The 24,729-nt window shown below is 41.1% G+C and overlaps 1 protein-coding gene across 10 annotated transcripts in view; it reads left to right on the forward strand.

Annotated features, from left to right (window-relative positions):
- The window catches only part of akap13 (A-kinase anchoring protein 13), a 122,134-nt gene that overhangs the window by 71,126 nt on the left and 26,279 nt on the right, over positions 1-24,729 (forward strand). For 6 of the 10 annotated variants that reach the window (XM_026174697.1, XM_026174621.1, XM_026174648.1 and 3 more), the window contains exons 12-27: positions 400-764; positions 5,528-5,575; positions 8,714-8,891; positions 9,335-9,437; positions 9,893-10,018; positions 11,683-11,722; positions 11,945-12,056; positions 16,613-16,772; positions 19,646-19,713; positions 19,825-19,891; positions 20,540-20,687; positions 20,878-20,990; positions 21,209-21,355; positions 22,382-22,638; positions 23,036-23,161; positions 23,674-23,791. In XM_026174697.1, the coding sequence (XP_026030482.1) occupies positions 400-764; positions 5,528-5,575; positions 8,714-8,891; positions 9,335-9,437; positions 9,893-10,018; positions 11,683-11,722; positions 11,945-12,056; positions 16,613-16,772; positions 19,646-19,713; positions 19,825-19,891; positions 20,540-20,687; positions 20,878-20,990; positions 21,209-21,355; positions 22,382-22,638; positions 23,036-23,161; positions 23,674-23,791 (2,176 nt within the window). The remainder of the gene's footprint in view (positions 1-399; positions 765-5,527; positions 5,576-8,713; positions 8,892-9,334; positions 9,438-9,892; positions 10,019-11,682; positions 11,723-11,944; positions 12,057-16,612; positions 16,773-19,645; positions 19,714-19,824; positions 19,892-20,539; positions 20,688-20,877; positions 20,991-21,208; positions 21,356-22,381; positions 22,639-23,035; positions 23,162-23,673; positions 23,792-24,729) is intronic. The other 4 variants (XM_026174664.1, XM_026174671.1, XM_026174689.1 and 1 more) reach the window with 2 other exon arrangements.

Here is a 24,729-nt window from a genome sequence, read left to right on the forward strand (position 1 = left end):
TTGTGGGATTTTTTTTGCCGTTGATTATCACTAATTCCTCAAGTTGTCATCCACAACCTTGCCTCACAATAGCTTAGTAAGCACACACATGTTCTCACGCTCCACTTCCTGTGGTTCTCAGAGCAGAGCCAGACTCTTCACACTTTCAGTTACTGTTCACGGTTCACAAGCGCATTACTTGATTAAACCTGGAAATTAATACTTTACGTGGAAACAGTTGCATTTACATGTGTCCGCGCTCCCTAAAATAATAAATCAACATTTTATTAGTGTGGCATTGACTTCATATAGTGCTGATTTAGCATACTGGCTCATGATAAACCATAACTTTTTGATGGTACAGTAATGCTTTAAAGTAGTGTAAAGTTATACCTTTTCTCTTTTTGGGATGTCTTTCAGAATGATGAACCTGTGACTGGAGGAGACAGTGCCAGCGAGGTTTCGGTCTCCTGCTCTTCCACAGACGACACCGCCAGCGTCGGCCCGACCAGCTCCAGCCCGGAGGGCAGCCAGGGCCTGGGCTGCAGCTGGAGTCCAGAAGAGGGCATCCAGACCGTGGCACCTACCACTGAAGGACTGGACAGTGAAGGTGGAGAAGGAGGAGGGGCAGGAGAGGCTGAAGAAGAGGCCAAAGATAGAGTAACTGAGGTGCCGCGGCGTTCCTGTCTCTTTCGTAACAGCAACCGTTCCCTGTCACCTCTTCGCCGCCACAGCTGGGGTCCTGGAAAGAACAACGGAGGAGACGGAGAGATGAACCAGAGGAGGTGAGAGTGATGAATACTGGGTTCTTCAGGATGAATAATGTCTAATTGCATTGTTGATGAAGTGGATGTAGAAATAGAAATGTTTCTCCTCCGTCCTAGATACTGGCTGCTGGTGTTAATCTGGTGTTAGTCAGTAGATGTCAGCAGACTTGATGTGTGCCTCTTTCAGCATTATTAGAGCTTGTTGATGTCAGTCCTTCTGTGCCATGTTGAGTGTTTCCTCTTCATGCTGTGAGCAGCTGTGTTGCCATTTGTCTTGCGTTGGCAGGGAGCTTCCAAAATTGTACACACAGATGCTTATAAACAAATGCACAGATACGCACTTCAACATGAACACATGTTCTCACGCTTTCACATTCAGAGCCACACTGTACAGTTGTCACGAGTTGACAACAAGATTATTTCACAAACATCGGTTCAATAGAAAGGCTAACAGTGACTTTTAGAACGGGACTCTTAACGCTGTTTTGTCATCACTGCTCAAATGATTGGCTCTTAGCGATGGTCTGTAGAGGAATTTACATGCAAGTTTCTTTTTAATATCCCCTGTCTTATTAAGTTTTTCCTTTTGACAGTAGTGTATATTTCATATGTGCATCTGTGTGTTAAAGCCTGACGATACTGGAGACCATTACTCATTCACAGGGAGTCTAAAAGAAATCCATTAATCATATATTGGCCATTGTTTTTAGTATATGGCAAATGGCCAGGAACTTGTATAGCACTCTTCTACTCTGAGTACTCGAAACGTTTTTTACTACAATCCTTATTCACACAAGTACTTTTTTCTTATACCTTACGTCTTACGTTTGTGCACATGCTCACGCTCCGATGGATGCACTGGGGCAACTCCGGTTCATTATGCCCAAGGATATTTCAAGATGCAGATTAGAGTAGCTGGGGATTGAACCACCGGCCTTTCAGTTATTAAGTAACCTGTGCTGCCTCATGAGCCACAGAGCTTAGATGTATATATGCAGGCATTGTTTTACAGCAACTTTTGATATCATTATTTACTTTTTAGATAAAATTATTTATTTCAAAAGTTAGGCAGCAACTTAATGTAAAAATGCCTCTTGCCTGCATCACCATCTGCTCAACTGTGATACAACTTTGCAATGTATTGGTGGCAGTTTTCCCGCTTTAAGTGGAACTTTAGAGCATTTCTATCCCACAAACGGAGACATGTCACACATTGTGATAGGCTCTAGCTTCCAAACACTGGAGGACAGTGTTTGGAAGTCTGGCCTATACCGGATGGCCATGAAGAAAGCATGCATGGTTAATATGCTGTCTTGTTTTGCTACCCAGATTTCCTGATCATAATAAAGTCAAAAGCTAGGCTCATTTCTCCAGCTTTGCTAAGTAACTCATATCATATCATATCATATCATATCATATCATTATAGATCAACCTAAATAAGGACCAGTCACATAGAAGCCTACTGACTCGCTAAGTAAAATCATAAAGAGGGTACTGCGACCTCCTCTAGTCAACATGTAATAGTGGATTAACAGGTGTTATTAAAGGAGGGAAACCCTCCAAAAAACGGACGGAGCAGTGGAGCAGCCAAGGGAACAGAACGATATAAAAACTGTATCACTAAAACATAAGTTTTTATACAAAAACAGTTAAAAATTTAAAAGCAATTAAAACAACCCTGGCCAGGGAGAACACACAGTAAAAATCAAAATAAAACATAAACACACTAAAAGTCCAGTGGGGTCAGCCACGGCGTTAAAATCCAGCAAAATCGGAGCGGGCAAGGAAAACCCGGCGGCGTCCCCGGCCGTCCTGTCAGTCTCTCTGATCCGGAGTGCCCGGATGGGCAGAGCTCCTAACTCTGCCCGCCGCTTTTCTGTGGCACGCCAGCACTATGGTCTCACCGTCGGAGGTAGGGCGCTGTCCCACTCCAAACTAATCCCCCACCACAGTGTCCTCTGGCGTCAAGCTATTCCAGCAGCAGCACAGCTCTCACTGCTTCTCTACGCACTGGCCGTTATATGCCCTTGCCACGTACTGCACACCAACGCCGCCCTCTGCTTGCGGCCGCCGCCGCTGCCTGCCAGCATCTACTCCGCCATCTCTGCTGCCCTGCTTCTCCTGACCGGCTAGGCCCTCTTATTGGGCCTCTGTGACCTCCCAGGTCTGCCAAGTTTGTAATCAGGGAGGGGTATAGTCTCTCCAGGACAATTCAACAATAAATAAAATAAAAGCATGCAATAAAACAAGAATAAAACACTATACAATATTAAAATATTAGCAATAATAAAACACAGCAACTCATGCGAGATAAAAATCTAGTTAACTTGTCCATTTCCACCCCGTGACAAACACAAACCCAAAATGGAGAATGTTTGCCTTGAAAGTAAAAGTCGTGGCTTACCATTTCACAAGGTGCAAATTGATTCTTCTATGCAAACTACAGGAAACCGTGGCAATCTGCTAGCAAACAAAACAATTGCAAGGAGGTTTTTCTTTAGTGCAGCACCATATACGTCGTTGCAACTTGCAACAGTAACCGCTCCAGCAAACACTCGCCAGCCTGTCAGGGAATACACATTTTTCCCTATAAACAAAGGTTACCAGGGGGTTTGCCTGTGTGTGAGTGGGGTCTAGGACACATATTTTTTAAAAAAAGACAAAATAAATGTAATGAGATTTTAAATTATGAGAAAAACAAGATTTCGGAATGTCTCGTATAGTGTTTGGTGACATTTTAAAGTAACAGTCTAGCATTTGGTAATTATGCTTATTTGGTTGCCAAAGATTATTAGGAATCCACAATAAAAGGGACATGAGTGTTGCATAAGCCCTACTGAAGCATTTGATCTGTTCAGTCCACACAAACTCCATCCTCAGACAGAGATGCCAAACAGATGTCTGTCAGCACAGAGGAGCTGAAAGGAGCAGCTGGTCTAAACAGAAGTTTACTGGATAAAGGCAGCTTTCATGTGGTCGCAGCAGGAAGGAATCATCGATACTTTTAGATACAGTGTGGTATTATGGTGCGTTATGTTCGTCAAGTTCAGTAAATTTGTTTGGTTTAAACAGCTGTCTGTGGAGACATCATGCACCACAAAGTGTGCCTGAAAAAATTGACTTAAAGTGTGAAGCAAACAAACGAAAACATGGGGCACCACAGATGCATTCCTCAGAGTCTCTGCCGATGATACAGAGTCCTTCTTCTGATAGATTTGAAAGAATGAAAATCTGTCTAATTTCTGAGGTGGACAAGTAACCGACTGCAGAATACTCTTTGAAATGTGAAGTGGCCTTCAAAATAGTGTTACCATTAAAAACCGGGAGGCTGTTATCATAGTTTAGCACAGACTGGAAATAAAGCCTGGTAATAGGGTACCAGTGCGCCCACACTACTCTTAACTCCTCCGGTACCAGCAACTCTAAAGTTCACTAATTAGAGGATAGGTTATCTTGCTAAATGGTATCACAGGGGATGAATGCACAAGGATAATTCTTGTCGGAATCCAGTAACATCCTTTAAAGTTGACTTCAGAGGTTGTCCACTGACCAGCAGAGACTCTGTCCTTCATGTGGTTATGATACAAATAGGGTTTCTGCTCACAATACTCAACTGGAACTCTAACTTTGAATCCCAAACATTTTGTTTGACACATTTCTGTCTATTGAGTGTTTCAATTCATGCTGTGTTATTATCAGTTGATTAGAAGATGTACAGTTCCACGAAAAAGAACATTTTCACAGGATTATGTGCAGTCATGTGAAAAATAAAGTACACCTTTATTGCTTTCATACAAATTAAGAAGGAATGTAGCAGGTATGTGCTGATATTCCAATACACTGGCTTCACTAGTCATCGGCAAGTGTGAAAACCTCTATAAAAGCTCAAGTTTTAAGAATCTTCCGACCTTCCAGTAAATTCACACCAAAGTCAGATCCTGCAATGCCACAAACAGAAGAATGACATCAGACTCTGCAGGCCTCAGTTGGCCTTTTAAATGTTAAATTTCATGGAAGTACAGACAAAAAAAGACTTCTTTGCCAGGACAAAGCTTAAAAAGAATATGAAGCACAACTTGGCTTTGTAAAATTGCATCTGAATAAACCACAAGACGTCTGAAACATTGTCCTTTAGACAGATGAGGTCAAAGTGGAAATGTTTGATAATAATTCACAGCTCTATATTTGGGGGAGTACAGCCACAACGCAGGCATAATCCAAGCACAACACGCTCATACCTGCTGTCAATCACTGTGGTGCAGGGGTGATGATTCTAGTGGTCTTTCCCTGTTTTAACTTTTTTTCTTTTGGGGCCACCTTTCATTTAGCAATCACTAATTGTACCACCAACCCTCCTCAATTGAACTGTTATAACAATGTTATAGAGAAAAGTTGGCCAGACTTCCTCCACTAAAAAATGTGAGAGACTGATGTGTGATGACTCATACATGAAGATACTAATTATTACTGTCTAAAGGTGCTTTACAGCTGCTGAATGATGAATGCAGTTTTGCCTTGACTTTAGTTGTACCAGCATCCACGTGGGTGGGATACTGCTCATTTTGAAACTATGAGCAAAGATATCACCACAATTATTTCATGCTTATCATCTTTCATCATTTACTCTGAGTAAGCATCTTGTACTCTGTCTTCCAGATCCTATATCATGTGATGGTCGGCATAAGAATAGTTCGTTGAATATTATTTTTCCGTTCAAATCCCACTTCATTTCCACCTTCATCCACAACTCTGTCTCTGTCTCCGTCTCCATCACCTCCAGTTCCACTCGTAGCTCTGGTGAGAGGAAGCCGGCCTTTCACAGGAGAAGGTATTAATACATCACATTCATCAGTTCATGTTTTGTTAAGCTTGCCCTGCTTTTTAGTGGCATGCTATGGCAAATTTATGCAGTCGTGCCCTTTGTGGACCTCCCGGCTTTTAATGTATGCTTGCTGAACTGCTGTTGCATTCTCTCCGTCCCTGCAGGCAACTGCTCTGAAAAATGCTGCTCTCTTTTCACCCCCGTTGGAGTTTGTATGAAATACTGTGGCAAATGGGTGGTGGTGGCACCGCTGTTTTGTATAGCATTGGTAATAACAAGCAGCCACACAGAAAGAGAGGAGTTTAGCTCCTCTCTTTCTGGAGGCTGAACTGCATTGGCTAGAGTTTTAGAACAGACGATTGTTTTTTATTTTTTTTTATTTTGTGGGTTTAATAACTTCCTGTAGAGAATTATTCAAAACTCTAAAACATCAGAAGACAGAAGACAGTGGGCTGCAGCAGTAAAAACAGAATGCAAGTTGTTCTCACTGCAAAATAGCTTTGTTGACTGTATGAAATGTTGCTCTTTGACCCAGAAGGAGGAGGGAGGAAGCAGTGGAAAAAAAAGAGTCAGCATCTTTCACTTGATCTTGATTATATGCAGAATAGATCTATTTCAACTCTGCTGGGTGAGCCGAATGCTTACACTCCTACTCAGAAAGTCTGTTGGATATGAAAATGTTTGACAACAGTGTCTGAAAACGGTAAAAGGTTTCTTTAGTAAGACACATCTGAAGTGTGTCGTGGTTATTGTAGTTAATTAAACTGAAAACTAAGCTAGGAGTGGAAAAACTTCTTCAGTTAAATAAAATAAAAATAAAACTAGGCTGTAAATAGTAATATATATGAAGCGATATTTTGCACTAATGACTAAAGGCTAATTAGAATTAGGTATTTATATTTTAATAACTGGTGTAAACATGTCAACTCTTTCTCCTGATTATTATCCTTTTAATAAGGTCATCAAAATGAGTTAAAGTAAGACTCAAACTAAAATGTAACATTTTTAATAAAAACTTACTAAAAAAAATATCTAACTGAAAATAAGTTTGTTCAGGAATGGTGTAGAGAGCTTCTTGGTGATAAAAGACAGGTTCATGGTGTAGATTAGCATTGTCAAACTCATTTTAGTCCATACAGTCCAATTTGATCTCAAACGGCAGGGACCGGTAAAGACTGACAATGATTCACTCTCATTAGGTGATTCATTCTTACACTGAAAAGTACAAATATTAAGCCCTTCATCTCTGAAGTATTCACGGCTATCCAGTGGACTGGACTCTTTGTTGGGCTAGTTTGACTGAGTTTGACCGAAGTGCTCCACAAGTTAGTTAATGAACAAGAGAAAAAAACAGAAAAATAAATACAGAAAATAAAACATGAAATGAAGTTAATACAATATATTTAACATAAACAAAAACCAATATCTATACCCACCGCTAGCACTAGTGTCTTCCACACTTGTGCTAGTTTTAATTAGATGCATAATCACAGAATCACAATCAGGGTTAAACATTACTTATATTTTTGACTTCAGTATATATTAACGACTCCTTGGTCCACAGACTGTAGTATTTCTTACCTCCAGATTCTCATCACTTGCTGGCTGACATGTATTTTAATACAGATATATCAATGCTTACTAGCTAATAATGGCCAATAATATCACCCCTCCTCCATCTCTGTCAAGTTGTAATGAAGACAAGTCTGTTATTGTCACAGTCCACTGCTGTAACCATCTGGTCACATCTGTCACGTTCAAGAAGCCAGCGGCCACCCTAGCAGCGGCTCCAGCTGTGTTAATGGTGCCTTGGCTATTCTGCCAGTTTTTCATTTCTGGGAAACACCCTGGGTTCAACTTGATTTCCTGTCTGCTACTGATATTACAACAACGCTGCAGCAGGAAATCAGCTTTAACCCATTTGCAATGTTTATGCTTCACGATGTAAAGTACATCCACTCTGCCCAGTTATTTCAGAATAACGCCAGTGTTCTCAGATACGCCTGCAACTCTATCCTCATGTCCTCATCTGTGTGCTTCACTGCCACTCTGCCATACTCTCTTATCAATCTTCCCATCACTCTCCTAACCTCTTTCACCTCACTTTCTCTTAGTATGAGCATGTGCCCCCGCCCCCTCGCCATTGGCTACAGTGTGGAAGTTGTTTCCTCAGGTGTACTGCATTACTGTTTGATGTTTTCTTATTTGCCGAGGGCACATGTCCTTATTTGAACATGGCATATTTACATGCTGCTTGATTTGCATTAGCCGTTGTTGTGGGTGTTTTCGTGTGTATATGAATGCCCAACCCTTTCAGTCAGCAACCTTCTACACCAAGGAGAGAGAGGGAGCTGAAATAGCTGCTAGTGTTTGAGCATGGAGGGCCCTGTGGCTCTGTAGAATAGTATGTAATAATACTGCCACCAAGGAGGCCTTAGTATGACAGATATAGCCATCTACATTCACAGCCCTGAGGATAGGTGAGTGCTGCTCCACTCTGGACACTTATAATCACCAAATCATGATTCTTTTACTCTGGTTTTAGTTAGTGAAGCTTGGATGAGTTGGACTGATGATTTGCTGGATAATGGAGTAGCATACAAACCCATGGGCCGGAGATGAGAGATTTACTGCTGGAGCTTTAACTATCATAGAGTCTGTCCTGAAGCGAATAGAGCTGCAGCCTCGTGGCATAGCTCATCCTGAAATGTAGCAGTAGTTTTCCTCTCCATAATCATTGGATTGGATTTTTCAAGGCCTTTTATTTCCAGTCATAGCTCGATGTAATTGGGTTTGTAAATCACAGCTGCAGAGCTCTCCATGCTGATGCTGATGTTGGGAGTCATTTGCAGCTGCTTCAGCTGTAAATCTGCTCCAGAGGCTAGTGATAACTCAGCTGGCTAAACACAGTGTAGGACCAGCTGTGTGTGTGTGTGTGTGTGTGTGTGTGTGTGTGTGTGTGTGTGTGTGTGTGTGTGTGTGTGTGTGTGTGTGTGTGTGTGTGTGTGTGTGTGACAACAGGTACATCTTTGTGTGTTTGTGTTTGCTGCAGCGACAGTTGTGTACATTCAGAAAGATGTGATTATGTTGAATACAGTGTGTGTTCTTTTATTGAGGTCATCTCTGCTTTCTGTTTGTACACAGTTACAGCTTGGAGGGGCTCAGTGGAAGCCCTGAAGAGCTCAGGGGCCCCACCAGCCAGGGGCCCCGTATCCTAGAACCTATAAGGATTCCCCGGCAAGACAGCGATGACAGAGGCTCTTTGGTTTCTCTGACAGAGGAACAGGAGGACCGGGGGGAGTATAGCAGAGTGCATGACCCAGTGAGCTAATAAACACACTCACACATGAAGTTTGTTGATATGTTGCCACTTCTTTACACTGTCACACAGTCGGCCACCAAGAGATCCTGAAAAACCCACACAGCCTAATTCACGAGAGAAAAGAGTCGTTGTAAAGCTTGTACATAAACAAGACTTATAAACAGTCAAGGGAAATCTGAGCCTTGTCAGTTTGGGGATTAGTGAGAATTAATAAACATGACTTTCTTCGGGCAGATTTATACTTCTCCCATTGAATTTAAAACAAATTGTAAACATAATGTCCCGATTCAAAATGCCGAGTTTCCTCTTTTAGTTCATGTTCCTGTTTCCAGTTGACTGGCTGGCAATGCTTTGTTCCACATTATCGCTGCCTGGCTCACTCCATTTTTTTTTTAACATTTTCATGCACTTGGTTTCATTCAGTCTCCTGTCTCTTGCTGCAGAAATCCAGACGATATCGGCCCCTGCGAAACAGCTGTCCTCCCATGAGTCTGCCCCTCACTAAGTCTGTATCTATGCTGGCCATCAGCCAGAGAGACATCGATGGTGAGTGACACGTTATGAGGCAGCTATCAAGTTCCTTCTTGTAACATTCAGCCCTTTTCTTCACCTTTTTATCCTTTGGTTTTATTTGTTATCCTCTTTAGGCTTTAACTTACTAAATTTAAGTACAATGCCAAGTCCTCATTCTTCATTTCCTCATTTTAACATCACCAGACTCAGCAGAGGGACACAATCATTTCAGCTTGTAATTGGAAATTTAGAGTTCATTATGTTTTTCACTGTAAGCCCCATCGCAAAGAGAATAGAAAAAAAGGTCAAAAAGCTAGATAAAGAGAGAAAGTGGTAGTTTAACATGCAGATATTTAAACTGAATCGCTCTTATTACACGTTTCCCGTACATCTCCACTTCCTGCCCCCATCCTCACTATTTATTAGGTTATTATATATTTCAATAAGTGATCAGTGCCTGTTGTGGTTCTTTCCTTCCTGCTCCCCAGCGGTGGGACGCCTGAGACGTAAGAGGCGAATTTCCTTCTCTTTCAACCTTTCCCCCATCCTCACCAAATCTAAGTCTCAGTTCATTTATGGGGACTCCTCATCTAGTGATGATGAGGATGACTTCAGTAAGTACTGACATGTAAACTTAGCTGCAGTAGAAAATAGCTGTGATGTCAGAAGGAGAACAGTAGCTGCTCCGGTTAGCAACCTGGATCTGAGCTGCAAAGATGACAGCGATGCACCCAGATCAGCTAGCAGCTAGCCTGATACCCACACTGAAGTGTTTACTTGTGACTCAACATGAAGTGTGTGCGTGAAATGCTTCCTAGACTGAGTCAAACAGAAGAAGCAAAGTTGTCTGAAGGAAAATTAAAATTTTTACTCTTTAAACTTCATCAAAGATAAAGTCCAAACATTCAGCCGCAACAATCTTGTCATGAAGAAGCTTCTAATTGCTGCTGATATTAATCTACTTGCAGTGTGAGAATGCAATTAGACAACGCTTGTAGCCAGATTGCTAGTGTAGAAAATCACCTTTCGCCTAGGCAGCATTGTGTTTAAATTATAATCCATGTTGACAGCAATAAATAAGACCTTGGCTTCTCGTGTTTCCTACGCAGCACAAGAATCGGATGACCTTTACATAAACTAGCTTTACTTCAGTCTTTTTGAAAAAACTGAAACACAATTACCAGAGAAAGAGGAAAATAATCATAAACACCGCAGGTGAACTGAGGAAGCCCTTTCTTCTCTGCAGATAAATACGAGCCTGTCACCTTTAGTCAAAGACACCGAGGCGTTCCTTCCTTTTTCTTATCTGTGCAATATTTCCATTAGCACTGTTCTCTGTCTCCTTGTCTCCATTGCTGGGAACACAGGCAGGCCAAGATTTTGTCCTCATTATCCTGTTTTGGGTTTGACTTTCTTCTGCAGCGCATGCGAGCAGCGCTTTGCATATTTTCGTGTGCGTCTGGATATTGGTAGAAATGATTGTTTAGAGAGAAGCAGCTCGTTGCCTAGAAAAGATGCATGCCTTATGTTTAACTCTGTGCTTAACGTTTGGCACAGAGATTAATTGAAAAACACACGTGTTCTGGCTGTTACTGCAGCCAGAAAATCCAGATTTTCAACAATAGAGTCTGGGAGGAGCTACACCCAGCATAGCTTTGTTCTAATAGGATGAGCAAACCAAAAAATATGAATTTTGCCCGAGTCATCATCCATTGTCCAGCCTTCAATGCACGATAATTTAAAACTCTATAATTTTAGTCTTTGACTGTATTACAGCCCCTCATTTATCCCCCTGTCTCAAAACAGAGCAGTTTAGCTCACTTCTGTTTACTAAAATTATACTTCAATCATTTTTATTGTTAATTATTACTTGAAATTGGCCTCTGAAGTTGGGGATGGCAAAAAATAGCTTTTACACTTTCTGCTGATTGGCTGCCCCTTGCAGTTGTGTGGGGTTGTTGTGTTTATAGTTTCAGCTTTGTGCTTTAGTTGACCATAATGGGGGGGGGATCACAATAGGTCACCTTTAAAGGACATGGTAGAAAAGGAAGTCCTCGACATAGCTGTTGGCCTCCTTTAGTCATGTCAGTGGGTTGTCAGTTGTCACACAGCTGTACAAGGGTACCTAAAGTGTTGCATATTTACCTTTAGGGAGCCAAATCTGTAGCTTACTCTCAATTATAATCAGGAAAAATAAGAAAAGTGCGGTCAGCCCCTAAAGACATATTTTTTTGTTTTTACTATCCTGCCACTCACTTCCTCTCCTTTTTTTTTCCAGGTATGAGATTTTCCAGCACCTCTGGGTCACTAGCATACAGGTCAGTCTAATCCTGCGCTTACATTTTACCAGAAAATTGTTCTTCAGGCTTTCATTGCTTGGAGGACCTTTTATAGTCCTATAAAGAGCAGTGTGGAGTAGTGGTCAAATTATTCCATAAGACCTTTATGGTGCTTCAAAGAACCATTTCACAATGTGTGAACAGGTATGCTGTGTGAATGCAGCTGCTGGAGATGAAATTAAACCTGTTTGTGTGTTCCAGTATATCAGAGGAGGAGCCTGGGCCTCTGCGGAGTGACACAGAGGGAAAGAGTGTGACAAAAGTTAGCCGGACCTTCAGCTACCTCAAGAACAAGATGTACAAAAAGACCAGGGTGAGGGAACATGGAGTTTTTCTTCTTTTGACTACACTTCACTGTAGTCTGCTTCTTACAGTTCATTCAGTAGGCAACCACCTTCAGTGTTTTCTTACAAGTGTATCCCCTTTGAGCAGTGAGCAGTTAATGCCCAACCACAGTTTTCAAGTATTCACATATATATATATCTTAAGCTTCTTGTTCTGTTGGTCCCTGACTAGCTTCAGTCTCACAGCAGGGCTGTTATAGGCAGTTCTACACATGTTTGTCCTCTTTTTCTTTTCTTTGTTTTCACTACAACTCCCAATAGGTGCGTGGTGTATTAAGCAGGCGGCGATTAGCATAGCAACAACTAAACTACAACCACAAGAATAAGTTGGAGCATACTGTGCGTTTGAGTTTCCTGATGGCAGATGCCTTGCATTCTGATTTAAGTTAAAATAACATAACATTACGAGTGGCTAATTGTCTTTTTATGTCAGGTGTATCACAGACAAACCTCAGGCAGAGCTCCCACTGTGGCTGGTAATAGGATCCAGAATCCTTATTAAAGTCTGTTTACGTGTGGCAGCGTAAGCCAATGTTGGCATCAGAACTGAGTCATGCTTTGGTGTTTCAGATTGATGTGCACCCCTTGTTTTGGGAACCGGGTGCAGGCAGGTCGAAGGCATGAATGTAAGATCATGTTGGTCTTTACCACCATTTCAAATAAACATCAGTACAGGAGCTCAGAGATTCTCCGATACAATGTGAGATGCTGCAGGAGTTTGAAAAGATGACACTCTCCAGAGAAAACTGTGGGAAAAACCTCCAATTTCTTTGCTTCTACGCTTATAACAGTGCTCCTGAATCTCGGGTCCTTACTACTCTCTTGAATACCTATCGTTCAAATCGCGATTGTACTTTTGCAGCTTTGCAGTTGGCATGCAAAACAACCAATGAGATGACCATAAACTAGGCTTAACAAATCCTTTCCATCTACTCTACAAACAAATGCATGGCTCTTTCCAAGGATAACATGCAGTAAACCAAACCAATTAAGCTTCACTTTGATGAATGTGTCATTTAGTTTCTATTCTAGCGTCATTATTTTCTCCTTACGCTGGCTTCACTCTATGCGAAAAAGTTAGTTGAGAGGAAGTACTTTTGTTTTCCTTCAAGGAGGTGACAGGAGTTTTTATTTCCTCTGTAGCACACAGGCTTAATAACGCCTGGTCTTCCCTGCCAGCTCAACTGTTTGTGTTTCATGTTTAAGAGCTAACTGATGGTTTTGCTGTAATTTCTATGTTAAGTTTACGTGTTCTTTTTACAAATAAGACGTTCATCATGTTGCAATGCATGCTTGCATTCAGACCACACACTTATGTCAGTTAGAGCTTCCCCTTCTGCTGGAGGATCAACCGTAAAGTAGGAGGTAAAAAATGACAGACAAATGAGCTTCTGAGAACTTTGATGGTCCCTCATGCAACGCCACACAAAAGACTTCCTTTAAAAAGTTCTAAGAACTATGAATAGGCCCCTCTGGGTCAAAAGCTCCTTATATGTCCTGCCTTTGCCCAAGTCGTTGTTAGATGCAACTTCCCACTCTCAAATTTCCCAAGCGCCTCACAGCAATGTCTTCTCAGAGAGATAAGCCTCTATGTAAGATGTGGTCAAAGCAGACTTTCTTTCTCCTGCCCTTCGTACTCTGTTAGGGGATCTAGCTGCAGTGTCTCCATTCCTGTCACAGGGTGACAATAATATGCTGTTAGTTTGTTGAAATATCGATCAGTTAAAGTTACTTTATGGTAAATGGCCTGCATTTGTATAGCGCTTTTCTAGTCCCTAAGGACCCCAAAGCGCTTCACACTACATTCAGTCATTCACCCATTCACACACACATTCACACACTGGCGATGGCAAGCTACATTGTAGCCACAGCTGCCCTGGGGTGCACTGACACTTTAGTGAAACAATGGCTTCAACACTATTATGACATGGAAATTATTGTACAGTACTGCATTTAAAAATCACAATGCTCAGCACTGCTCACTTTAAATTGCAGAAGTGGCATTTACTGTATTGCAGTAGCCATTAATATGATTTAGGAATACAGTTGTCTGTATCAAGACTTTAAAACTCAACGGGGTAGCTGTGGGTGCTTAAAAGTAAAAATAATTGCATTCAATCTTCTCCCCAAAAAAGAGGCCTTGGAAGGTATTAAATAGTCTTACATTTAATTCACAGATTATAAGCAGTAATGTAATTATACAGCATTTTTATATCCAATATATCCAGTTGTGGGCTGTGTGGTAGACCTTACACAGCTATAAACTGTGTGTGATTGTTGTGACAATATATTGAACCAAAGGACACTCACACAGCACCAGGAAGTACAAAAGGCAAATTCTGTTTTCACTAAAACCACAAATTAACATATTACCTTTTGATAGCTATTCTGATATGTAGTTTACTTCATGATCAAAATTGCTGTTAGATGCTACCTGAAAGTATTAGAAAAGAAAAACGGGCTGTAATGATAGATATCCATGTTTCTGCTGCCAGTCATAGCTGCTTTGATCACAAAGCGTGCATTTAAATTTGTACCATGTGGTGATTAAAGGGTCTGAAATGCCCTGAATTTAGCACAGAGTTTTTATTTCTGATTGGGAAGTGAAATGTCTGTTTGCTTCCTGTAAATATGCAGCCCTTGCAAAGAGACACTGAAGGGTGAACAGGAAGTAAAACAGGAAGATAGAGTTGGTGGTTTAATAATCTCCCCTCTAACCTCAGCCGTCACTTTGCTTTTAAAGCAACAGGATTCTGAAAAAGCTTCCCTCCGCCTGCAGCTCATTGCTCTCTGTCAGAGTTATTGGCCACTGTTAAAGCTTTGATGTTCAAAATGGGTTTGCCTGGTGTCTATTGGCTCTCCTTGGAGCATTGAGATTGCATCTGTAACTGTCAAATGTGTTGAAGAATTGGTAATCTCATTTCTTCCTGTCGTTAATAAACCAGAACCAGTTTTAAGGAGGATAATTTGTGTCTTCCTCTTTAGGTTAAACATTGAAAGTCTGACTGTTCTGGAAGGGGATCTAGTTTGTGCAGTTTTGTCATCATGTCTCTGTCAGACTGAAGGAAGGGTCATTGCAGAAATAGCACCTCCCGCAGCAAGCCAGTGACTTCCTCATTCACAGCCTTCCTAATGGAGACTTGCTGGTAGTAGCTTGAGCCACTGAGCCACAACCAGGGATGTTATACAGGAGTTTCCCAGGGAGCCGTGGCTTCTCACTGAGATGGAAAGGTTGGCTGGAGGTAGGCTAACACAGTGCTCTGGTTTCCCAGTTGAATTGTAGTGAAAGAGACTGTCACAATATCATGTTAAAAGGGGCTGGTGTTTTCCTCTGGGCTGATGTCTTTTTCCAGTGAAGTCATTGCCCGTTAACAGTGTGTTTTACTGGAATGTCTTTTTGTTTAAATCTCTGGTTTAGATGTCACTAGTGATTACTTATCCTGTTGTGTATGCTTGCAGCCAAAACAAAGAGTACAGAGAATCATCTTTTTCAAATGCGTTGAACTGCTGGCGTTTTCTTGTTTTTGTTTTTTTTTTTCCCGGGCATCAATAGGCGTGATATCAAACAAGCATTCTTGCTGCCATGAAGAATACTTTTTCAGGCCGTTTATTGTGGTTTAGTGCTGGTTAGACAGTTGTTGCAGGAAGTGAGAATGAAAGCTGTGTGTTGTACTGGCTCTGAAACATAGCGTGGGCCAGTCAGGCTTTTGGTATCTTGAAATGGCTGAACCAAATGAGCTCTAGTATGTCAGAGCTTTGTGGTCCCTTCAAACCAAGAGGCCCAGGGCTGGTCATTAAAATGAGCTGGAAAACTGCATTTTCCCATTTCCTCTGGGTTTGGGTGGAGGCTCTGTGATGTAAATCCAAGAGAATGAGAGCTCTGTTCTTCTCTGCATCACTTTATGGGATTGTGATTCAGCTCAGTGTCCAGAGATGACCAGCTGCTGAGGACGATCTCATCCATTAATGCAGAGGCAGCAGAAAGCCCACACTGTTATGGAAAGGTCATAGAAGTGATTCCCAGACAGTGTGTCTCCGTCACCAGTCATGCATCCTGCAGAAATGCCTCATTCTTCATAAGAAATTTTGAATAGTAGTATTCGAGTGTCTTGAGAAACCAAACGAATACGTAATATGAAAATATGCTGCCCTTTTGGGATAAATGGTCATTGAAGATCTCCACCTCTGAGTCTTCTGTCTCACCTCAGAAAAAAGGATTCAAAGTGTCTGAATTTTATTTTAAAGAGTTCCTTAATGAGACAATTTGTTGTCAGGATAAATAATGCATCACTTAATATGCAAACCCTCCTGCTGCGTCCTACATCCGAGTAATAATGTTGCTCTGCAGGGTTCAGATTGGAATTTAACAGAAGCGACTGGCCCAGTGTCAGTGTCTGGTATGTTAGTGGATGCTACACGTCACCACGCTTCACTTCGAAACTTCTAATTGGATGGCAAAGTTGAAGCAATTAGCGAAGTTCAAGGTTGGGTTGTCTTCTTAACTAATTAATTTCCATTTGTGCAGGAAAAGGAGCGAGACAAACGGGAGAAGGACAAGGAGGGCAAGGAGAAGGACAAGAAGATTGTGAACGGTCATGTTTTTACACCAGTCAGCTCAAACCACACCACCCAGTGCTCCCAGTGCAATAAAGGTTTTAATGGCAAGGATGCGTTCCATTGCACATGTAAGTAACTTTGTTTTTTTTCCTTTTTTGTCTTGTTGGTTTTCTGCAGAGTTGCTGTAGCTTTAAATTATATTAAATCCTAATAACCTTTAATTATTTTATTAGAAGATTTTAATTTCTTATCTGAAAGCACACTAAGCTGCAAGTCGTTTCTGAAAGACGATGCTGAACATAAGGAGAGGAAATGAAAAGATTTCACCAATAAATCCAGGAATATGTATGTTTGAATATGTTAGTTTATGTTTCTTCTCGTCTTTGTCTCTCAACAACCATTCATCCGATCCACTTCACACTTGCTATGTGTGTTACTGAGAACCTAAGTAAGAGCGGTGCTGAGTCTAAAGTTGTTTTGATTAGCAGTTCTCATTGTTTGGCTAAAAGCACAGACTGTATGTAAATGATGGACCACACGTCTATGAAATTACCCAGTAGTCTCTGGATTATGAATTTTGAGGCTTCATAGTTGGTACACACTTGTTTTAAAAAGCCTGAGGTGACCATATTAGGATTAAAAGAGTCAAGTTGTCAGCTAACGCTAGCTATCTCGGTTAGCAAGCTGCATTCCCAAACAAACAGGCACAAATGGCTGCTAAGTTGGTGCTGAGGAGCAGAATTATACAGTGTAGAATTTCTCCTGCCAAAAATGTAGCACAGACTTCTTTGACGGCTGTACCACAAAGCTGGCCGTGTTATTTGTCAGATAATTTTGTTAAGAACTGGCCTAGCAGACAGCTGCCAGCCAAAGCTGTACATGTCAGCGCACCTGTCAATTAAACCAACTTAATATATCAACTTGCCAATTTAAATTAGTTAATTTGAAAAATAAAATAAGGTGTTCACTTTGTAGCTGAAGTTGGGCATTTTAAAATGAGAGTCTGTGTGGAGTGATTCTCGTTTAGCGGTAGCATCTGGGGTTGCTGCTTGGCTAAAAGTTGTTTTGTGTTACCAGCGTTGTGCCCCCTCAGCTGAATTCTACTGATATATTTCAGCTATAAGTTACATTAATTCAAGCTATTTGGTAATAAAAAAAAGGTAAACACCTGTATCACTGCTAAGTTAATGCAATGCAAGCTCAATTTAATTATTTGGTTTACAGTAGTTTAGTGTTTTTATAGCAATCATGGTGACCGGCATGACTGAAGTTGACAGTGAGCAAATGGTTAAGAGGTTATTTGGCACCTTTTGCAGGTAGTTCTAAAGCAGGACCCTGGTTGAAATTTTTAAAACAAACATAAATGTATGGAGGATATCCTTGGTGGACTACAGCCTGCCTTATGTGTGATGGGACATGACACACATTTGTATAGCAAGAAAATAGTGTTTCTACGTCAGTTAAATGACACCTTTAGCAGTGACACAGACGCGTGTTCAGTCATTGTTTTCAGAGCAGTAAAGCTATGTTTATATCTGTTAACTTTCACAACAACTGATTTCCTGCATGTGATGCATTTAGGTAATATCTCTAAATCATAGCTCATGAACAGGAACTGCATGAGTAGCAGAGGAGTCAGACCCTACAGTAGGTCAAGTCAGTTTACTGTAAAGGCTCTGTGTTTACATTTAGGCACTAAATGAAAAGATTTAATTTAAAGAAAAAGTAAATTAGAATTTCTTTATTTGATTATAAAGGACAGTGCAAGAAAACATGAATCACCAACTGAACTTTATATTAGCAGTTAGTTGTGCAGCTGCAGCGAAACTCCCCAAAGAGCTACTTCTAATGCAACCCAGTCAGACTTTGATTACAGACAACAGAACTGGTTTTTTGCATTGTTTTTTACTGGAGCGGCAGAGGCAGCCCTAAAGAGGTTCTAGTTTATTGCACAAGTCTTTGGCGCAAGCCCAGAAAAAGCCTAAAAAGGAGAAACAAGCTCTGCGATGGATCACAGCAGACCTCTTGGCCACAATCTGCCTCAGATGCTTCAGACTGGCAAAAACAGCCCCTGTTGTATTCAGTCAGTCTGGTTCACATTGTTAGAGCCACAGACAGTGAGGGAGGTTTGTACTCTGGCTAGTGTCCATTCAGCAGAGGAATACAGTGATCCTTTGTCTCAGATTAGCTGGTCTTATTTGAATGTCACCAAAAAGCAGTAAAAAACCTAATAAAATCCAGAGGCATGTAAAAAAAAAAAATCACTGCAGGAAATCAAGGTGCTTTGATAATCATGCAATCTTCTACTTGCTAATATTTTTACAGTGAGACATTTTCAGGCGATAGCTCCCTGCCCTGACAGTGTTGCTGCCTTTCTGACTCGTGCAGCGCTATTTTCTCACCCAGACTAAAAGCGGCTGTTGAAGTAATCCCAGGAACGGAAATGTTGCACTGTATGCATTCTAGCTTGGGTGACTAGGTCTGATAGTGCGTTTGTGGGTTTCACATGTGTGTTGAGTGGACTTCTGTCTCCTGGAAATATGCCCGTATGATTAAATCCTGATCAGCCACCATTTTTTTCCCTCCTTGATGTGAGCATTAAAAATAAAGAGCGAATATTAGGAAAAACTGAGAATTTGAGTTTAGTGGACAGATCAGCCTGTAGAAGAGGTCAAATGTCAGCAATCTAAAACCATGACTTTGTTCTTAAATGGTGATTCGAGAATGTTTACATGATTTAAATTTTCCCATGCAATTCGGTGGTGACGTGCGTGTGTGTCATATCTGTTTTTTTTCCCCCCATCGTCCACGAGCAGCATTACCCCTCGATTGCATCACATGCTTTGCTCCAGTCTGGCTTTCATTAGCAGGCTGGTGGAGTTTCCTGGCCGGCTATGAAAAACCAGTCAGATTTTCTAGCCCCCACTTTTCCGCACACCCTCACATGCCCCACCACCACCACCATCAGGCTAACAGTATTCACTCCTTCTTTTCTTTCCAGACTGCAATGCTTCCGTCCACAAGGGCTGCAGAGACAGCCTGGCTGTTTGTGCCAAGGTGAAGATGAAGGTACAGCTTCCTCGCAGTTACTCCTCCACCGATTCTGTAGTACTCTGCTGTCCCGAAGCCAATATCGATTTTCTTTTCATTTATGCTTTTTCTCACCGTTTCTCTGCTTAGTTGCCCAACCAGCAGTTTGCGGTACCAGATTCGAGCTTGTTTCCTACAGTAACGATGAGGAACAAACGTGAGTGTGAAACCAGCTCAAGATTGCCTACACAGTTGTCACAGCCTGTAATTATTTGCAGATTTATCGCCAAACTTCTCTGATCCCCTAATAAGAGGAGATTGAAGGGTTTTTGTGCACATTTATTTTGTTCTGATAATTACTTACACTAAAGTTGGCAAAAAGTGAAGCTTTTATCTACACACCGTGACAGAGTGCTTCTTTGGGGTTGTTCTTAGGACCAGAGCTCAAAGTGTTGCTCCTAGAATATTCAGCCACACTCACACACACACATACACATAAATATGATTTAAACAGATTTAAACTGTTAAATTAGTCAAAGGACAAAACCTTTTTTCCTTTGAATAGAGAAGCTTTGTGCTGTCCGCTTGCTCTGAAGTCTCCTAATAAATTATGTCTAAGAAGGTAGACAGTCTGTGAGGAGAGAAAAAGATGGACTGTATTTGCCAAAATACAGTCTTAAAACCATTGCTTTTACCTGTCAGTGATTTAGCTTTTTAAATTTAGCATTTGGAAGCAATGACTTGTCATGAAACCGAGGTTTCTAACTATACCAGAGGCCCCAAAAAGTCAGGATAAGTTAGGATCTCCTGCTGGTTTTGAAAAGTGTTCAGATTATTGTTGTAATCTAAGTTTGCTCTGGTCCAGCTGGTGGGACAAAGGAACGCCCCTGGTCGGCCATCTTGCCCCCTGAGGACCATTCCACCTTAATGATCCCATCACGGAGACACACCAACATCATGACTTTCACAGGAAACAACCTCTCCAAGAGTCTCTCAATAAGCAACATTGCTGGGTGAGCTGATCTGTGTGTGTGTTGGAGTGAAATGTTTCTGTACTTAATCTAATTTCATTTTTAATAGTTTAGTTTTTAATGCATTATTTGACCCCTGTACAATGTGTTTAAACAGATACACATAACTGTGTATGGCCTGTTACAAAGACAACATTAATAACGTGAATTTTATTATCGTGTCTCCATTCAGTCCGGTGTTTGACGAGATGCCCATTAAAGGTCTGCGGTATCTCTCTCAGTCCACCGACTCGCTCAACAGAACCAACCAGGTCACAGAATCCATGGAATCACTTACTGATGAAGGTTAATAAAGGCACACACACACAAATTCATTTTCCACATTTTTTAATTTAAGCTAGTTTAATGTGAAAAAAATAATTACTTTTTTAAAAATAAATAAATGATTAATGCATATACTGCACCGAACAGAAACTTAATGTGGTTTATCCAAACCTCTCACCTGTAGATTATCGTATAAATGGAAGTTAGTTTTATTAATTCAGGCTGTGTTGTTGACTCAGGAACAGAAATGATGGATGGGCAGCTGATGGGGGAGTTTGAGGCCGAGGCCAAAGAGCTGGAAGCAGACTCGTGGAGTTTAGGTGTGGATCAGCAATACCTGCAGCAGCTGGACAAAGAGCTGGTGAAGAGACAAGATGTCATCTACGGTAATCACCACATATAATACTCACTGCAGTAACTTTGATTAAACGTAATTTAATCTGAAGATGGTTACTGGCAAAGCAAGGAAAGGTAATAGTTTCTTAAATGGAGTAGCAACATTTTTAATCAAGCTCATTCTTGGCCTGGTTTCCTACATTTCTGTGTGTCAGCTAGTAAGGAAGCATCTAGTAAAAGTGGACCAATGTTATTTAAAGCAGACAAAAACTCGAGAAAGGAGGTAACGCCTTTAAGCCCACGATTAACAGTGTTAGATAAAATAAAAATGTCACTGCTGTTTCATCTGTGTCATTGTTATTTTCATGCCTGATGTACTTTGTTTAAGGGTGAACCTACAGTATTTTAATTGGGCCCCACTTAAGGACTTTCTCCTGAATTTTCTTCAGTTGTATCTACCAGGCTCTGTGATCTAATATGGCTTTTTTTTACCTGATTGAAATGTGCACTGAGATACTCTTAATGCGCCTGAGCTGATTTGAATCTATTTGTAGTCAAATTTTCTTCGTATTCCTTTTACACGAGCTATGCAGTGACCCCTACCACTGTAGTTGCAGATCAGTTGCAAAGTTATGAACTCTATAAAACTCTGTGCACCTCTGATACGGGGAGGGTATAGATGTATTTGAATAGCAGGTGGTGTATGCTGGTGGCTGTCATTTCAGCTTATTGTGCACCTCCAATTTTCTTTTGGGTACCTGCTGGAGGCATGAGTCTCTGCAGGCATCTTATGATACATGAGTGCAGGGATTCCCAGATGGCACAGATTGCTGCAGCAGTTTGAAAATATGAGAAAGTCTGCAGAAAACTTTGGAAAAACCTCCATAACCACTTTGTTAGCGACTACTTCTTTTCCTGTTCCACCAGCGAAGCTGTTCTCTTTCTGAGCTGTGAAACCTGTTATTTAGGAGAATCATGCAGGGAATCACATACAAGTGGAAATGGCGATGGTGCTGATGTTATATGTCAGTGACTATAACGGAGGCTTAAGTGTCATTTCCCTTCATGTCCTGCAGAACTGATGCAGACAGAGATGCATCACGTTCGGACGCTGCGCATCATGTCAGAAGTATACAGCAAAGGCCTGCAGAAGGAGGTTCAGCTGGAGCAGCAGATGTTGGAGAAGCTCTTCCCCGTTCTAGATGATCTACTTGAGCTCCACACACAGCACCTCCTGCGCCTCCTGGAGAGGAAAAAGGAGAGCCAGTTAGAGGGAAGAGTCTTTGAAGGAGGCTTCATCATCAGCAGGATAGGGGACATCCTGGGTAGCCAGGTGAGAGGGGGCAGGGGCTGGTTCAAAATTCATTTCTATTCTTTACAGCTGATTTAACACAAGCTGGTTTTACAGAAAACCTAAAAGGTAACATGACTGTTTATTTTACAGAAACGAGAGCTTTTTCTGAAAGGTTATCGACAGAATGCATGTGTGTTCATGGCTGTTATGAAAGGCCTAATGTTGTTTTTTTTTGTTCTCGTCTAAGCTTACACCTCCAAAGTAAATTTACACAATCTCTGAGTCAAATATTGCTCCCACAAATCCCAAACATTTGTCTCAACTCACGTTTGAAGTTCTGAAGCTTTGAAAATAATGTTAGCTTTTTAACCTTTATTTATTTCTGCTCTACCAACATTAGTTTTTGTGTGCTTACATCTGTCAACTCCTTCTCTAGTTTTCGGGATCAAATGGTGAAAGCATGAAGAGGGTTTACGGAAGATTCTGCAGTCGCCACAACGAAGCTGTTAACTTCCACAAGGACCTTCTAACCAAAGACAAACGCTTCAAAGCGTTCATCAAAGTAAGCGTCAGGCTTCTCTCGTGGATTTATCAAGTGTCTGTCATACAGCAGACGAACTTTCCGGAGAAGTCTCTTTTCATGCTTTTTGATGAAAACACATTTTTCTTCAGGATGTCTGGCTTTCCAGACACGATTGTGTTTGTTGAATAGAGTTCTGACATTGTTTTCTCTTGTATGGAAGTGCTTGAAGTAGCGTTGAACAAAGAGCTTGTTCTTATTCTGTGTTGCTTTCCTTTTAGTTGTATTATTTTGCATCTGCAGTTCATTTCAATCAGGGCATGTGCCGGAGACATTTGAATAAAAGCTGTATTACCCTCGAGGCAGTTTATTTTTATTATAGAAACGCCAGTGCTCGCCGTCATAAACAATAACAATAAACACCCTCTCAAGTACTACTGCTGTATTGTTCTACGCCAAATGAGTTTTGCAGCTTCTCGCTGGTTATGTGAGACCCTGCCACCTGTTGTGTGTGGGCATGTTTTACTAAAAGCACCTCTTGTTTATTCTTTCAGAAAAAGATGAGTAGCAGCATTGTGCGGAGGCTTGGCATCCCAGAATGCATCCTTCTTGTGACCCAGAGGATAACGAAGTACCCCGTGCTGATTCAGAGACTGCTGCAGCACACTAAAGGTGTTTTCATGTTGGCCTTTTTTCACTGTTTTTACTTTGTCTATAAAACTGGTAGAAACAAAACCAGTTCCTTGTTAATGATCAAGGAACTGGCCTCCCAGCCCATTGTTCCTTCAGTGGGCTGGTTTCAGTCATTATGCAAATGTACTGTTCATAAGATTGGGGAATCGTGCAGTCAGGTCACTTGGATACGTGACGAAACGTTTCTTCCACTGACGTTACGTCCAGATGAACAGAATCAACTTTTGGGGATTTACTTACCTGCATGATTGAGTATGCATCAAGGCCCTAATGTATTTACTACCCTTAAATATGTTAATGGTAGCTGCTTCAGTCGGTTGACCTGGTTATTTCCATTGTCGCTTATAAAGTCTGTGGTCTGGTCACCGCGTTCCTACAAGTTTACTTCCTATGTGGATGCTGCTTAAATCTTAATTCTAAATTTCACTAAGTTTCACTTAGTGCAGAAAAAAATGTGTGAATTTAAAGTTGGAGATTTAAGCAATATAATTAAGTCATTTTTCTCATTTCAGTTTTGGCTTTTTTAATTTTAGAACTTTTCACAAACCAAATACAATATTTTCTTTACATCATTCTCTATGATTTATATATTTATTTAGAGAGTTTATCTACAGTAATATTTATCACATCACCTTTATCCTGAGAATAGAAAATAAACTCCTGGAGTACCTCATTATTAATATTTTTCCTGACAGCATTCGGCTCCGCTCGTACACTGAAAAGCCGCCCACAGCAGTGTGCCGTTTGTTTTAGGAAACATCCTGAAAAGTACAATTTCTCGCACACAGTTTCATATATTTTGAGAAAAATGAGACATGTGCTGGATGGATGTTTATAGGATAATAGATCAAGCACACTTTGAGGAGCTGGAATATTTCACACCATATTTATATCTGATTTAAAGCAGCTCTCATCAG

Source organism: Astatotilapia calliptera, chromosome 1 (assembly GCF_900246225.1).
Source record: "Astatotilapia calliptera chromosome 1, fAstCal1.2, whole genome shotgun sequence".
NCBI classification, from domain to species: Eukaryota; Metazoa; Chordata; class Actinopteri; order Cichliformes; family Cichlidae; genus Astatotilapia; species Astatotilapia calliptera.